Raw genomic sequence first — 15,994 nt, 5'->3', positions numbered from 1 at the left:
TCAGCAAGGCCTTGTCTCTAAATAATAAACAAAAGGGCTGGGGATGTGGCTCAGTGGTTAAGCATCCCCGGGATCAGTCCCTGGTACCAAAATAAATAAATACAAAATAAAAATAAAAGTATTTTCAAAACATAATCACGCTACAGTGAACACCCTTGAACTGTAATGCGTTCGCTGACCTTCTGCTTATCTCCTTAGGTGACGTGTCTACAGTGGACACACTCCATTAGGAAGTCAGAGATTCCTGCATTCTCCAACCGTCGGCAGAGCCACGCGAAACCAAACACCGGAGCTCTGAATCAGCAGAAGGTCACTGCCCCTCACCGAATCCACGTCAACCAGCCAGAAATGAAGACCCTCCAGGCTCATGTGTCCCTGCCACCTTGCTGGGGCAAGCGTGTGAAATCTACCTGGGCGTCCAGAGTACCAGCCCCAATGCCAACGGCTGCCACTGCCACCTCCTGACCCTGGGTCAGCCTCCTCTTTCAGGGGAAAGGTGCCTGACGTGCAAAGGAGCCGGGCAGCCCCCAGGGTTCCTCCGCTGCCTGGAGCGGGGCCAAGCACGGTGGGTGGTTTTTTGCTCTTTGGGACTTTACCACCGAGCTACACCCCAGACCTTCTGCTTAACAGATTTGATTTACAGACAGGATCTCGCAGAGCAGCTTAGGACCTTGCTTAACTGCCGAGGCTGGCTTTGAATTCACCATCCTCCTGCCTCAGCCTCCTGAGCCGCTGCCAAAGCACGCTTTGGACACCTGCAGGGAGTGACCGCGGCCGTGCTTGGGTTCCAGGAGGGCAGCTCGGTCCTGCGCGTGGACCTGGGCCTCTGTCTCCATGCCATGTCCCTCTGGTGCCCGCTGCTGGTGCATCAGAGCCTGGTGCATGGAGTAGGAGAGAAGGATTTGCCCCGTAGCTGTAAGAGGGCCATTCTGTCCCTTGACATTTTAGAATAGAATAGAAAGTGACATAAGTGGGTCCAGAATTCTCAGCTCCCGTGACTGTTTTTCTGAAGTCTTTGCCTTTTATTCTGGGAAGGCCATTGCTCTTCCTCTGGGAGTCAGGGTCAGGGGCGGCTGGACTTGGTACCTTGGAGGGAGGGACCGAGGGCAAGAACTTTGCTGTCTTTTGTGGAACCTCCTCTCTGTGTGGCTCTCAGGTGCCCTCGTCCCCCCACCAGGGACCCCGCTTACCTCCTCCTCCAGGCACACGAGGGGCACCAGGTCAAGGTCAGCTGCCCACTCGGAGGGCAGAACGTGTGCCCAACGGCAGGAAAACAGTGCTGACGTTGAGTGTTGAGAGCCCTGGGGACCGTCATGAGCGCGGGTGAGGACACAGACCAGCGCAGGTCAGGGCCTCAGAGGACCACAGGCAGCACCGGGCCTGAGCCCAGTGGCTGTCAAACTCAGCCTCGACGCCAGGCTCTGCACCAGGCTCCGGGTCTGGCCTCATCATGGGCCTGAGGTAGGAGAAGGGGGAGGGAGGAAGGGGCTGGGCCAGGAGCCCCCTGTGGAAAGTCCAGCCTTTCCTGGAGGTGCTGTGGGGACGGGGCTCCAGGATGGGATGGCATTGAGGACAGGGCAGGTGTGGGTGGCACTGAGGACAGAGGCAGCCCAGGCAGCTGGCACGCCTGCCCTGCTGCTCCGGGGGGTGTCCTAGAAGGAGCTTCCCACAAGACTCGCTTGACCTCAGGCACCCCCCAACTCACCGGGAGCATCTTCAAAGTGACACTGCGCTGCGCCAGGAGAGCACCCAGGGCCCGCGCCTGCCCAGGCTCACCAGCCGCTCCCCTCCACAGCCGAGCTCGCTGTTGAAAGATAAGACCGTTGTCCCTCGGAGTCCATGAGGCTGGATTCCAGAGCACTCCTGGACACCGAGACCTGCAGATGCTGATGTGCCTTCTGTAATACGGGTAGAATTTGCACAGGAGTGACGCCCGCCCTGCATATACACAACAGTCTGTTACCTAATGCAAGATAAAGGCTGTGTGCCCAGTTGTTACACTGTATTGTTTGGAGAAAGAGTAACCAGGCTGAGGTCAGGGAGTTCAGCACAACGCGGCATCTCCCCTCCCCCTCCCCCGTCTCCCCCCCTCCCTTTCTCTCCTTCCTTCTTGCACAATGGGCAAGTGCTCTGCCACCCAACTGCGGCTGTGGCCCTCTTTCTGCATGTTTTCGGTCTGCGGTTGGTTGAGCCCACAGGTGCGCTGAGCCGACTGTATGCAGAGTAGACAGCTGGGTCTACATTTCAACACGTGCGTGCGCCTGCTGAATGATCCCAGATGCAGCAACGGGACACTCGACGCTCCGACACCAGCATCAGTGACACCTCAAGCGCGAGGACATTGTCCTGCATGACCGCAGCCCAGGGAGACACCCCGGAAGCGGGTCACGGGCACCGCAAGTCACAGTCGACCTTGCTCAAGATTCCTGGAGTGTCCTCGCCGCATATTGAGTTTGATTGTTAGGTATCTTTGTCTCCTTTAAGACGGAATCAGTCTCTGGCGTTCTGTGGCTCTTGGTTTCCTCGTCTGTTTTTCGGGGGCGGGTTTAACGCAGGGTGCCTTACTGCGGAGCCACGTCTCCAGCACTTTTTATTTTTTTGTTTTGAGACAGGGTCTTGCTGCGATGCTGAGGGCCTCATTAAGTTGCTGAGGCTGGCTTTGAACTTGCCATCCTCCTGCCTCAGCCTCCTTCGATGCTGGGATCACAGGCGCGTGTCACCGTGCTAGCTCGGCTTGTGGACCTTTGTGACATTAACGTCAGCAGGTCCTGGCCGAGCTTTTTGCCAAATGTCCTCAGTGTGTTTTGCCCCGTTCTTTTGTCCTGATTGTCCTGAGTCTGACCAATTTAAGGTCCTTGTTCCTAGAAGCAAATTATTATCTAAATAGGTTGGTGGGACGCTGATGCCCATGGGTGGGACGCGGTGTGCCTCTGTCACACTCGGCCAGCCCCACCGTCATTTCTAAAAGTCTTAGTTAATCTTGGTGGAAAGTTCCACTTGCCGCTGTTCACAGCTGTGTGACTCCGTGGCCTGTGACGTGAAATGAGCTCTTTGCACTGATTTCTCTAGGAACAGTGTTCATGAACTTTCTCCCTTTAGGGGGTCACGGCTTTCTTTGGGGCATTTGTTCGAGCCTTTGATGTCTCGGGATGTCTGCCGCTGCTCCTCTGTACCCCAAGGCTTTTTGTAGGTGATAATTTGCCTTTTCATCGAGTGTTTCTGAAGACCCCCCCTTTCTGCAGGGCGGGATTGGACCAGGGATCTGCGCCTGCAGGTGAGTGCTGACTGCGACCCGCGCCCTCTTCATCTTACAGAGTAACTCGGGCTGAGGGCTATGGTGTTAGACACTGTAGGGGGCTGGGGATGTGGCTCAAGTGGTAGCGCGCTCGCCTGGCATGCGTGTGGCCCGGGTTCGATCCTCAGCACCACATACAAACAGAGATGTTGTGTCCGCCGAGAACTAAACAATAAATAAATATTAAAATTCTCTCTTTCTCTCTCTTACAAAAAAAAAGACACTGTAGGAGTGTGAGGTCGAAAATAAAGCCCCCGGGAGCCGGGTTTTTGCAGTCTGAAGCTCTGGGTGGTTTTGCTTCCTGCGCCTCCAGCGTCTACTCGTGCTGAAGAAGCCCAGTGTCTCCCTCTTGAGGTCTCTCCCAGAATAGCCCCGAACCTCCAGGGCTGGGTGGGTCCAAAGGAGGCCAGTCCTCCTTCCCAAGGTCCAGTGAGGCCTCTCCTGGGCCCCCATTTCCTTCCTCCAGCTCAGCCCTGGCTCCCTGAGCGGGAAGGACACCAGAGTGGGTGGGTCCAGCCCAAACCCCACACGGTGGCCTCTGGGCCCCCACCAGTGCCTGGCCTTGGCTCTCTGGAGCCACCTGTCCACACTCCCTCCATGGAGCGAGCCACCTCCTTTGAGGCCTAGGTGTCCTCTTTTGCCAGCCGACCTTGGACATGACCCTCCTGAGGGGCAGCCAGTCCCACTGACCCTCATAAGACAGGTCTGGAGCCCGGAGCTCGTTCCTCCTGGGGCCCCGCGGTCATCCAGTTTAAGGGAGGTGACTCTAAGCGTTGGTTAAGGGCCAGGTGTTGGCTGCTTTAGGTAAGTCCTCTTCCCACCTGGAAGAAAGTGAGAATAATAGCAAATAACTGGCTGCGTTGCACCCAAATTCAGGCCACGCAGCCCAGCGCCGGCTGTGGCACTGCTCAACGCGACTGGACTATTGCTATACACTGGGAGTAGCACTATGATTTTTCTATATTATAAAAACGAGATTCCCTGTGCATATTGTTCTCTTCTTTCTTTCTTTCTTTCGAAGTCCTGGGGATTGCACCAGGGGACCCTACCACTGAGCTACATCCCCAGTCCTCCTTATTGTCTGTGTTGAGACAGGCTCTTACTGAGTTGCCCAGGCTGACCTTGAACTTGCCGTCCCCCTGCCCAGCTGGCTGGGTCTCCGGGATTTTAGGTATGCGCCACCACACCCCCCGCCCAGGTCAGGGCTATTTTTCTTGGCCTGCCTTTCTTGGTCGGTGTGTACACAGCCTCTGTGTGGCACACGCAGCCTCCCTCTCTGAGTCAGAGCCGCAGGGATTTTCTAAGGTGGTGTCCGGGAGAAAAGAGCCGCTGCCCGTCTGGCCTTGGCGATGACTTTGGTGGTGTCAAAACTTGGAACGTTGGTGAAGCTTTGGTCAGTCAGAGTCGAGCTGTTAAACTGTGGCCTGTGTGTCCGTCTCTTCACTGGGAGTGTGTGTTTGTCTTTCTGTTCATTTGACTCAGTCCACGTGGGATGGCCAAGGATTTCCTAACTTGGGAGAAGCGGGTGAGAGGTCAGCCTCCATGGGGTGAGGCCAAAAGGGACAAGGAGGGGCCAGGAGCACCACCAGCAAGGGCAGGCTGGGGCACCATCTGCCAAAGAAAGGGTCTGCCAGGCGCAGTGACCCACGCCTGTCATCCCAGAGGCTCGGGAGGCTGAGGCAGGAGGATCTCAAGTTCAAAGCCAGCCTCAGCAACAGCGAGATGCTAAGCAAATCAGGGAGACCCTGTCTCTAAATAAACTACAAAATAGGGCTGGGGGTGTGGCTCTGTGGTCAACGCCCCGAGTTCAATCCCTAGTACAAATAATAACATACTTATTATCATCATTATTATTATTATTCAAAGAAAGGGTCGGGCAGACTCTCCAGCCAGTACACACCTGTCTTTGCTTCTGCTCCAGAAACCAGCGTTCCCTGGCCCTCCCTCATATGGCCCACCCTTCAGGTCCTCCTGAGAAGAGTCCTCTACCACAGGCCCCCCATCTGCCCCTCTTTCCACCTCACCTCCTCCACTGTGTGGTCAGTGCTGGACGGTTGCGCTGGCCCCTAATGGCCTCGCCCTCAGCCCATGGCTCATACTGCAGTCAGGGGCGGGGCACTTTGAAAAGCAGGTGGCACTGGTCACATGGCAGAGCTGAAGTCCCGCACAGGTCTAGCTCCTTCCCTTGGCATCCGGGGGCGGGGACTGGGAAAGCCGCAGCCACACTGTGCGCCACACGAGGAGCTGGAAATGGCCCAAACGCCCAGAGGCGCGCTGCCTGTGGCTGGGAGAACACTCACCCCCAACAACCCGAGTCTGTGACCTTCCAGATGCGGAGGTCGGAGTCCTCAGTGGACTCAAATCACCGGGTCAGCAGCTGCGCGGTCCCTCGGGAGGCTCCGGCGGAGGGTCCGTCCGTCTTTTCCTGCTTCCAGAAGCCGCCTGCCTTCCGTGGCCCGGGGTCCCCCATCTCCAAGGCCAGCAGGGCTGGGGCAGCCTTTCTCCTGGGTCTGGTTCTTCCTCCCTCTTCCTCACATCCCGCCCCCCACCATCCAGGTGACCCCATCTCAAGGTGGGTACACAGGCTGCCCTGCCCCCCACAGGCTTCATTCCCCCGCAGGCAACAGCACGGGCACAGGCTGGAGGGTCAGGACGGGGACGGGAGCCATGAAGACAAGGGCGGCTTCTCCCTGCGCAGGAACAGGCTGCCTTCAGGGACGGCTCTGCTGGGAAGCTGTCCACACTGACATCTCAGGGTCCCTCCCTTGCTCAAGCCCCTTGCAAGGCCCTCACGGGGACCCTGGCATCGTGGGTCAGTTAATTAGTACAAACATGACGATTCTGGACTTTGTGATCTTTTTCAGGGCCTTGCTCTGTTGCCCAGGTGGGCCTTGAGCACTGGGCTCAGGCGACAGGCTTCACCACCAGAACTGGCCTTCTACAGTTTTGTTTTTTTTTAATCTGTCTCATTCTCAATATAAAATCACTTTTTACCTAGTTTTGTTGTATGATTTTGTGGGGTTTTGAAGAGGATTCCATAGTCAAATAAGCTTTGGGGCCTATAAAACTAGTCTGTGCCAGGCCTGATGCTGCACATCTGTGATCCCAGCAGCTCAGGAGGCTGAGGCAGGAGGATCACAGTTTCAAAGCCAACATCAGAAACTTAGTGAGGCACTCAGCAACCTAGCAAGACCCTGTCTCTAAATAAAATATAAAAAGGGCTGGGGATGTGGCTCCGTGGTCAAGTGCCCCTGGGTTCAATCCCTGGTATCAAAAAACAAGCCTACCTAGGGGCCCTTCAACAGATAAACGGATAAAGAAACTGTGGTGCATATGTACACTGGAATATTACTCAGCTTTAACGAAGAAGAAAACTATGGCATTTGCTGGTAAATGGATGGAACTAGAAAATATTATGCTAAGTGAAATAAACCAATCCCAAAGAACCAAGGGCCCAATGTTTTCTCTCATATGTGGATGCTAATTCATAGTTAGGTGGAGGAAGAATAGAGGTATTCTGGACTAGACAGAGGGGATTAAAAGGAGGGGAGGGGGGTCTGGGATAGGAAAAATAGTAGAATAAATTGGACATTATTAGCCCATGTGCATATATAATTACCCATACAACCAGATGAATGAGAAGTCACACTCCACTTATACATGCTGTGTCAAAATGCAAAATTCTACTGTCATGTATAACTAATTAGAATAAATAAAAAATATTTTAAAAAACAAACAAACAACGAGTCTGTGCTCTGGCCACGGCTTGACATGAACTGACCCCAGCACTGTGCCCGGAGAGCGCTGCAGTCGGGATTCTGGGAGACCAGGCCTGACTCGAAGTCCCACGGCCAGCCGCTCACCTGTCTGCCCCATCCCACCCCACGACCCTGGTTGTCCTCGAGCCAGCCAAGGGACCTTCCCTGGCACCTGACTTCCCTAAGCGCCTCTGTCACCCCCGGCACAGCCCCTGTTCCCTTTGTCCTCATGCTTGTCAATCACAGTTGCAGCAACAGCAACAGCAACGCCCTCTCCGGAGGGACAGCACCCAGTAGTGAATCCACCTGCCCGGCCCCTTTCCTTCAGTGACCTGAATTCTGCACTTTGCCGGGGACTCACGCTCTGTGGAGCAGGCAGGCAGGCGGGGGTGTGTGTGTGTGTGTGTGTGTGTGTGTGTGTGTGTGTGTGTGCTACTGAGGACCCCAGAGCAAGACTTGGAGACACAGGGATGGGTCATGAGGGACAAGGGACGGTCCTCTCCCTCAGGGGACATCGCCTTGCCCTGCAGGCCTGAGTCCCCTCTTCTCAGCTCAGTCCTGTGTTACCCTTTGGGAACCTGCTGGAAATAGGGGGTGCCCTCACCCTCTGCTGGAGCCTCCAGAGGGGACGCGTAGCAGCTAACCCAGTAACTTTGGTCCATTTTGAACTTCTGACCTCTGAATCTGGAAGGCAGTTCCTTTTTGTTGTTTTATTTTTTTTTTAAAGATTTTTTTTAATATTTATTTTTTAGTTCTCGGCGGACACAACATCTTTGTTGGTATGTGGTGCTGAGGATCGAACCCGGGCGGCACGCATGCCAGGCGAGCGCGCCACCGCTTGAGCCACATCCCCAGCCCCTTTTTGTTATTTTAAGCCACCAGATTTGGGGTAGTTTGTCACAGTATCAGTAGAAGACCATACACTGGGTGACTTACCCTTCTACCTCTCCTCGGAGTAGAAGCAAGAGCCTCGAGGATGCCAGACACAACCCTCTGACCTGGCCTGGGTGCTGTGGGTGCGAAACTTCCTCTAGCCTTACAGGAAGCCTGGACACACCCATGTTCACAGAGGCACCATTGGCAACAGCGAAAGGCGTGGTGGTCCAAGTGCGCATCGGGGGAGAACAAGACTCAGTACATGCAGCCAACGGAACCTCACACCATGTTCTCAAAGAAGAAATTCTGACACGTGCCACAACATGAATGGACCTTGGAAACAGGCTCTGTGTGAAATAAGCTGGTCCCAATAGGACAAAATTGTCTGATTCTGCCGGGGCCAGTGGGGCAGTCTTGTAATCCCAGCTACTGGGGGGGGGGGAGGCTGAGGCAGGAGGATGGCAAGTTTGAGGCCAGCCTCAGCAGCTCAGCAAGCTTTCTGTCTCAAGAAAAGGTGGGGGCAGGGACTGGGGATACAGCTCAACGATAGAGCACCCTTTGGTTTGGTTCCCAGGAGCAGGAAAACGAAGACCAACAAGTACAATGACTGCACCTGCATAGGAAGCTCTTAGAGTTGGTGAGTTCATAGGAACAGCAATGGTAGGTGTGGGGCTGCGTCATGGGACGGGCACAAGAAACTATTAAAGGGTGAAGTTTTGTAAGACGAAGAATCCAGACTGCACAGCAATGTGAGTGCACTTGACCTGCTGAACACAGTACGAGAATGTCTAAGCCGGGCTCCCACCTGGACACCCAGACGGAGGCTAAGGCAGGAGGATCCCAAGTTCGAGGCCAGCCTCAGCAACCTCGTGAGACCCTATCTCAAAATTTAAAAAGTCTAAAAAGGTCTGGGGATGCAGCTCAGTGTTAAAGTGCCTCTGGGCTCCATCCAGTCTCAAAAATAAAAGCAAAACAAGGGTGGCAACACCTTGCGTTTCCAAGAGAAGGGCAGAGGGCGGCAGGGGAGTGAACCCTGGGCCGGAGGAGCTCCCACCCTGGCCACCGGCCTTTAAGAAGCCACAGAGCAGTCAAACTCCCATGTCAAGCACGCCTGGGTTTGCAGTCCCGCCCTGCCACTTGTTCCGTGGTGACTCTGGGCCAGTTGCTTCACCCCACCTCTCTGCGGCGGGCACGGCCAGCTAGCCCTCGGGGGTGCAGAACTGCCCCCATCTGAACCCACTGTGAGGTGGAGAGGACACTGACTCACGGAACTGGGAGAACTGGAGTCCGCGGGGCTTCACGGAGGAGGGTCCTGGCTTGGCCCTGAGGTTGGCTCGGATGCCCAAGGGGTAGGGATGGCCGGTCCGGGCTCTCTCCCACTGCAGCTCCTGGCAGGCTCCGCCCTCTCCCTGATGGGCCCCGTGTCCATGCCCCCCCTCCGTCACACTCCTGGAGAGAGCTCACTCACTCCCAGTCCCCCCAGCCCAGAGCTCTCTGGACCCCCGACTGCCCGGCCACCTGTCTCCTGGGCTCCTCTGCCTCTCCCTCCAGGCTCTGCAAACCCTCCCCTGCCCCACAGTCCACACCCTGGCCTCCTGTGGACAGCTGGTCTTCGGGCACCTTGGCCTCCATCACTCTCTCTGTACCTGTCACTCTTATCTCTCAAAATCTAGGCCTAGTCCCCAGCCTCTCCAGGGGCCGCCACTTCTCAGGCACCTCCGCCCCGGGAAGGAGTCCCAGGCCTTCCTGCCCCTGCTCAAGCTCCTGGGCCTGCCCCTCCTGCTGCTCCCCAGCCAGGCTCCTTCCTGCTGCCGGTAAGTCACCCACGCCCCTTCCTGCCACCCTGCCCTGATGCACAGCCGTCCCGCGGAATCCCACTCACCCCCCCCACACACTTTCCTCATCCTTCACCGCACAACCTGCCCCCTGCCAGGGTCCCTGCTTCCTCTTGTCCCTGAAGGGAAGACATGTCAAGGCTGGAGGCCCCCAAGTCCCAGTTTGTGAGTCCGAGAGGGTGGGAGGTGCTCCAGAACCCCAGGAGCTTCACCTTCCAGCTAAGGCAGGACAGATGTCTGCTGCCCTGGCCTGTGCATCGACCCTCTGTCCTTCCTGAGCCTCAGGACACACACCTCCTCCTCCTGCTTCTCTTCACCCCTCTGTGGCTCCCTCTTGGTGTCCTCTGCCAGCACGTCCACGTCACCTCCACCTCCACCTCAGGTCCCACCTCGCCCTCTGTCCTCCTCCTTCCCCTGACCACGTGGACCCTGCAACAGCCGTCTAACCCTGCTTCTGGCCTGGGCCTCTGCAGCCTCTTCTCCACGGCAGCCAGAGTTCCCGCGTGGGATCATGCCCTCCTCTGCTCAGAGCGCCCCAATAGCTTCTCACTTGGTGAAAACCTAAGTCCCTACACACAAAACCTGCCATTGGATTCAAGCGCATTGCCCTCCCCGGATTCCTCCTTCTAAGCCTTACTTGCCACCCTTCACGCCTTCTTACACTCTCCTCCCTGCCTGCCTTGATCTGGCTACTCTGCCCACTCCTGCCACAGGGCCCTGCACTAGCTCTTCCCACTGCTTGGAAGACCCTTCCACCGGGAATAAAGATGGCTCCCTCCCTTACCTCCTTCAAGTTTTTACTCAAATGTTAGCTTCTTAATGAGGCTCCTGGGACCACCCCATTTAAAACTGCAAACCACCTCCACTCTGTACTGCCCCTACCTTCCCACCCGGCTCCGATTGTTCTTTACAACCATCACTTTCAGGCATTTTGTGTAATCTCGGTTTATTCTTTATGCTTCTCTTTCCTCCGGGGGCAAGGACCCCTCTCCTCACTCACGGCCGGATCCCTGCGTGTACCAGTGTGTGACACATAGGAAGCGGACACCTTAGAGTTCCTAGTCCAAAACACGGGTGACCGCCCTGCCAAGGTCTCACGAGCCCACGGGCGGCAGACGGAAGGGGCACGGCTTGGGGGTCTGTCGGCCCTGGGGTGTCATCAAGCCTTCTGGGCCCCCCGTTTGCGACTTGGAGATGTTGCGTGTCCGGGGCTCCGTGGACGCTGGAACCCCCACCCGCCCGCGCCCAGTCCTGGGCGCCCGAGCCTGGCTGCGGTCCACCTGTCCACGCAGGATTTCACCTGGCCTTCCGCCAGCGCGAGGCCGGCAGCGCCCCTTTGTGACAGCGCCGAGTCCTAGGTGCACCCACGCCCCGCGCGGGAGGCGCCGAGGGTCGGCGGGCGGCGCGGGGCTCTGCCGGGACTACATTTCCCAGGAGCGGCTTCCCGCGCGCTGCGGCTCCGGCCTTTAAATGGCTTCGCGTGGCGAGGGCGGGGGCTGGGGGCGACACCGCTGCGGCCTGCCAGCGGCCCTGCGCGGGCAGGGACCCGAGGGGCCCGGGGGTCTCGGCCCAGCAGCGCCCACAGGGCGAGGCCACGCCGGACTGGAGGCGGCCTCTCCTCATTTTGCCCCCAGCCCCCGGGACCCTGCCCTCCCCCTCCAGGGCTTCCCAACAGGGACGGGCGACGAAGGGGGGACAGGGTGTCCGCAGGCTGGTGGCCCCGCTCCCCGCCGACCCCTCCCCCATCTCTGGCTTTCACAGGTCGCGGGGGTGGGCGGGGACGAGGCGTGTGAGAGCCGCAAAATGAACTGAAGGCCGGGATCTCCCCAGGAGAGGGCTGGCACTGCCCTGCCCCACCCCTCCCTCCAAGATCGGTGGCCCCCACGGTCAATGGGGGTGATGGGGTACTGATCACATTGCCTCCCAGTCGGGAGGCACAAAGGATCAAGAAACTGTGCGAATTCTGTGTTTCAGCCTCCTGTCACTGGATTCAGGCAGTCGTTATTCTGAGGCAAAATGGCCTGGGGGCGGGTGGGGGGTGACATCTCTGGGAGCGCAGGGTGGGACAGTGGTTTAGGGGTAGCTCTTTGGGAATGCATTTTCCCCTTCCAGATCTTAGTGGGCACCCGCAGAACTGTCTTTGAAAATAGCCAAAACAACCCTACTACAGTGTTGTGTCTTCAAATCAGGAAACCTCAGGGTAATCGACATCACAGAAATGAGAACCTTGACCCTTCCAACTACCCTGGCCCTGGGGCTTCTCTTTGCGGCCAGTGCCACTGAGATAAGCCTTGGGAGAAGGCTTCTCCACCGGTCTGGGCCTCCCCCTCCCTGTCTCCTCCCCTCCCCCCGTCATTTGGATTAACCCATCCCATGGTGTGTGGGGGGGAACCCACTCACGTGCCCTGGACTCCCAGGTCCAGCAGGAGCCCTCCCAGCAGCCCCCAATTACAATCCCCCCATCCTAAGCCTTCCTTCCCCCACCCCTCCCGGGCAGGACGGTCTGCACACAGCTCCCTGGCCGGCTGTACCAGGGATGTGTTTATTTTGACCAGCTACAAAAACCCACTGCCAGGGTATTGTTCAATTAAAGAGTGACAGACCTTTTTGCTAAGGAATAAAAGCGGGTTGTTTGAGGGAGGGGCCCAGGAGCAAGCGTCCCAGAGTCCTGTCCCCGCAAGGATCCCACTCCCTGCCCAGCGGACCTGACACTGTGAGCAGGGCTCGTGGGGTCTCTGGGGTTCCTTCTGCTGGCATCTGAGCCCCTAAAGCCCCACTCCGAGCCCAGGACTGCGCACAGACCGACCGTGGCGCCCCTTGTCCACTTGGTCTGTACCTGCGGAGCTCCAGGAGGAAATGTTTACATTTTAACAAAGACGTTGCATCTTCCCAGCAAAATGGCGGTGGGCTCCCTGGATAACTGCACTCTTCCCGAGCATCAGTCACGAGCCAGGGAATGGGACCCCTCCTCGCCTGGCCTGCAGCACCCCATTTCCCCAAGTCTTGAAAGCACTCAGGGCCTCTCCTCATCCCGGGGGCGCCCAGGACCGACGGCCTGGCCTCTGGGGCAGCTCCTCCATTGTGGACCCCCCACACCCTGCACCTATAGGCTCCCAGGGACCTTGGGAGCGGGGCTGGACCCCTAGGCTGGGCCTTGGGGTGCGGGGCAGCGAGCTTGGCCTCCTCCACCCCAAGGCTCCCAGGCCGAGGGAGGCACGTAAATGATCTCTCCGTTAGGGATGTGGGGGTCCTCCAGGGGAGCAGGCCACCCGGGGGCCCCTTCCCATCTCTCTGGGGACCCAGGTGGTACTGGGGGTCCGGCCTCAGGAGGGGACCTCGATGCATAAGTCGGGGGGCTCGCTGGGGGAGAGGACTCCGGAGGGGGAAGGGACGAAGTTTGAAAGTGCTCTTCCAACTCTTCCAGGGAAAGTTTCCTCGGGGGGCCCGTGGACTGACTGGGGGTAGGGGTGCGGGGGGGTCGGGGGAGGGGTGACCCCCGAGAGGTGGCGGGACCCCGGGGAAGCGACCCCTCCCCCCTGTCCCGGCTCAGCCCGGCTGGGAGTCTCCCCTATCGGGGCCGCGTGTGTTAGTTGGGGCTGCTTTCCAGCCGCGCCGCGGGGCCGGGGGGCGTCGCAGCGGGCCGGGAGCCGGGTCGCTGGTAGCCCCAGGGGGGAGCTTTGCAACGGGGTGCTTCCCGCCGCGGTGCTCCCCGGCCCCGCAGAGCCAGCCCCCCGCAAAGGGGAAATGTGCCGGCGCCCCGGCGGTCCTCGGCGCCGTTTGGGGCGCGTGGCGGGCGCGGGGGGCGGCGGCGGGGCCGGCGGGCTGCCCAGCAGGGAAGCCCAGGGAGCCGGGCAGCGGCCCCGGGCGGCGGCGGGGGGCGGGAAGGCCCGGGCCGGGGGGAAAGGTCGGATTTGCTCGGCGGAAGAAACACAGATGGCGGCGGCGCGGCGCCATTCCGGGCCGGGAGCAGGCAGCCAGCAGCCCTGTCCTCACCGCGGTCCGCCCGCCGCCGCTAAATACCCGGATGCGCCGCCCGAGCGCCAGACGCGGAGCTGGGAAAAGGGAGGCAGAAGAGGCGGAGGCAGAGCCTGAGCAGGAGCCTGAGCCCGAGCCCGGCGCCCGAGCCGAGCGCACACCCGCGCGGCCGGGCCACGCAGAGCCGGCCCGGCGAGCCCTCCCGAGACCCGCGCCCGGCAGGAGAGGCCGCGAGCCCTCGCCCGCACCCCCGCCAGCCGGACCCCGCACTGGCCCGCGGGTCAGGGGCCCGAGAGCAGACCCCAAGTCAGGCTTCGCTCCGCCTCCGACGAGGGCTAGTCCTTTGGCAGGAGCCTTCGGCAGGAGCAGGAGGGCCACCATGACCGAGAACTCCACGTCCACTCCCGCGGCCAAACCCAAGCGGGCCAAGGCCTCCAAGAAGTCCACAGACCACCCCAAGTATTCAGACATGATCGTGGCTGCCATCCAGGCCGAGAAGAACCGCGCCGGCTCCTCTCGCCAGTCGATCCAGAAGTACATCAAGAGTCACTACAAGGTGGGGGAGAACGCCGACTCCCAGATCAAGTTGTCCATCAAGCGCCTGGTGACCACCGGCGTCCTCAAGCAAACCAAAGGGGTGGGTGCCTCGGGGTCCTTCCGTCTGGCCAAGAGCGACGAGCCCAAGAGGTCCGTGGCCTTCAAGAAGACCAAGAAAGAAGTCAAGAAGGTGGCCACGCCAAAGAAGGCAACCAAGCCCAAGAAGGCTGCCACCAAAGCCCCCAGCAAGAAGCCCAAAGCCCCCCCAGCCAAGAAGGCCAAGAAGAAGCCGGCTGCCACGCCCAGGAAAGCCAAAACCCCCAAGGTCGTCAAAGCCAAGCCCGTGAAGGCCACCAAGCCCAAGAAGGCCAAACCAGTGAAGCCCAAAGCCAAGTCCAGTGCCAAGAGGGCCGGCAAGAAGAAGTGACGGCCAAGGCTTCTCTGTGGACACTCCTTCCTCTCTGTTTTCTGTAAATATTCTCCTCCTTTTCCCTCTCGGTCCTCCTCTGCAACCCTTTGCCCCATTCTATTCTGACTTTATGAGACGGAATTTGGATTCCTCAAAAATTGTGGGACAGTCCCCTTTTCCTTAACAGTGGTGCAAGGACAGCGGCGACAGACCCGGGCTGTGCGGTGCCGGGATGTGCTTGCACATTGTGTTCTGCGGATTCGCTAGTCTCTGGGGTCAGGGGTTTGGGTGGTTTGTTTGCTCTGAAGGTAGGTGCGGGAGGCAGTTTGTTCTGGCTGGACAAGAGGGAGCCCAGGAACTGGGGCGCTGGGGGAGTGTCTTGAAGTTGGGCGCCCCTTGTGAGAGTCTCAGAGCCTTTGCGGGGAGGAAAGCGGTGGCAGCCACCAGTGGCAAAGGAGAGAGGTGGACCTGCCGGTGGTGAGCAGTGGCCAGTTCCTCCTCACTTTTGTTAATCTGCCCTAGTGGCCTCTATTGTCTTAGGGAAGGGGAAGGGGTCCAGGTGACAGCTGGTAGGGAGAAGCCAATGCTTCTCCCACTCAGCTGGAAACTAGGCATCGGAGGGTCTTTGTGGCTTGGCAAAGTCCCCTGTTAAGTGGGAGTGGAAACTTTTGGGGAAGGGAGGGTAGTCAGCCAGCCAAGTGCCTCAGTGTGCTCTGCTAACTTGGGTTTTTCCACACAACTGATGGATGTGCCCTAGGAGGACTGTTTTGTGGTCCCTCCTGTGTAAGACGTGGCTCTACTAGGTCTCACTAGCCACTTGAGGAAACCTCCCGACCGACCTCTTTTTACTTGTGAATCTTTTATAAGTAGCGTAGACGGGGGAGGGGGAGGGGCGGGGAGTGGCCGTCAGACTTGCAGTCGGTTTTGGCTTTGCCGAGTAGCGTTAGCAGCTGGGTCTGTGCATGTGTCTGTGTCCGCCTGTCCAGGGCTCGTGCTCACGTTTCGCACCGGGAGCTGGGAGGAAAAAACCTGTACAGTTGTCTTCCTCTTGTTTTTAATAAGAAAATCGCGCACTTGCGCGTCCCCCTCCCTTCCCACTTTTTTTTTTTAACAAGTGTTATTCGTGCCGGGAAAAGATTTGCTGTCGTTGTAATTTTAAAACTTTAAAATAAAATTGGGAAATGGAAAAAAACAAAAACGTAGTGGTCTATTTTTTTTTTAATACCTTTAAGACGGGAGGAGAATGCGGAGCCGTCGGGCTGCTGGGCGCTTGAGGACGTCTGGGGCCCAGTTTGCACCTGAGAATGCC

General features: G+C 58.4%; 1 protein-coding gene across 1 annotated transcript; it reads left to right on the top strand.

Moving 5' to 3' along the window:
• The first annotated feature begins 13,697 nt into the window (after positions 1–13,697).
• Positions 13,698–15,883, top strand: H1-0 (H1.0 linker histone). Its single transcript, XM_005322266.5, has one exon. It carries the CDS (start codon positions 13,789–13,791, stop codon positions 14,701–14,703), a length of 915 nt encoding a protein of 304 aa, XP_005322323.4. The 5' UTR covers positions 13,698–13,788; the 3' UTR covers positions 14,704–15,883.
• The last annotated feature ends 111 nt before the right edge of the window (positions 15,884–15,994 follow it).

Source organism: Ictidomys tridecemlineatus, chromosome 6, assembly GCF_052094955.1.
Source record: "Ictidomys tridecemlineatus isolate mIctTri1 chromosome 6, mIctTri1.hap1, whole genome shotgun sequence".
Lineage (NCBI taxonomy): Eukaryota > Metazoa > Chordata > Mammalia > Rodentia > Sciuridae > Ictidomys > Ictidomys tridecemlineatus.
Note: the sequence above shows the minus strand (reverse complement) of the source record. Positions and strands in the feature narration are given on the sequence as shown.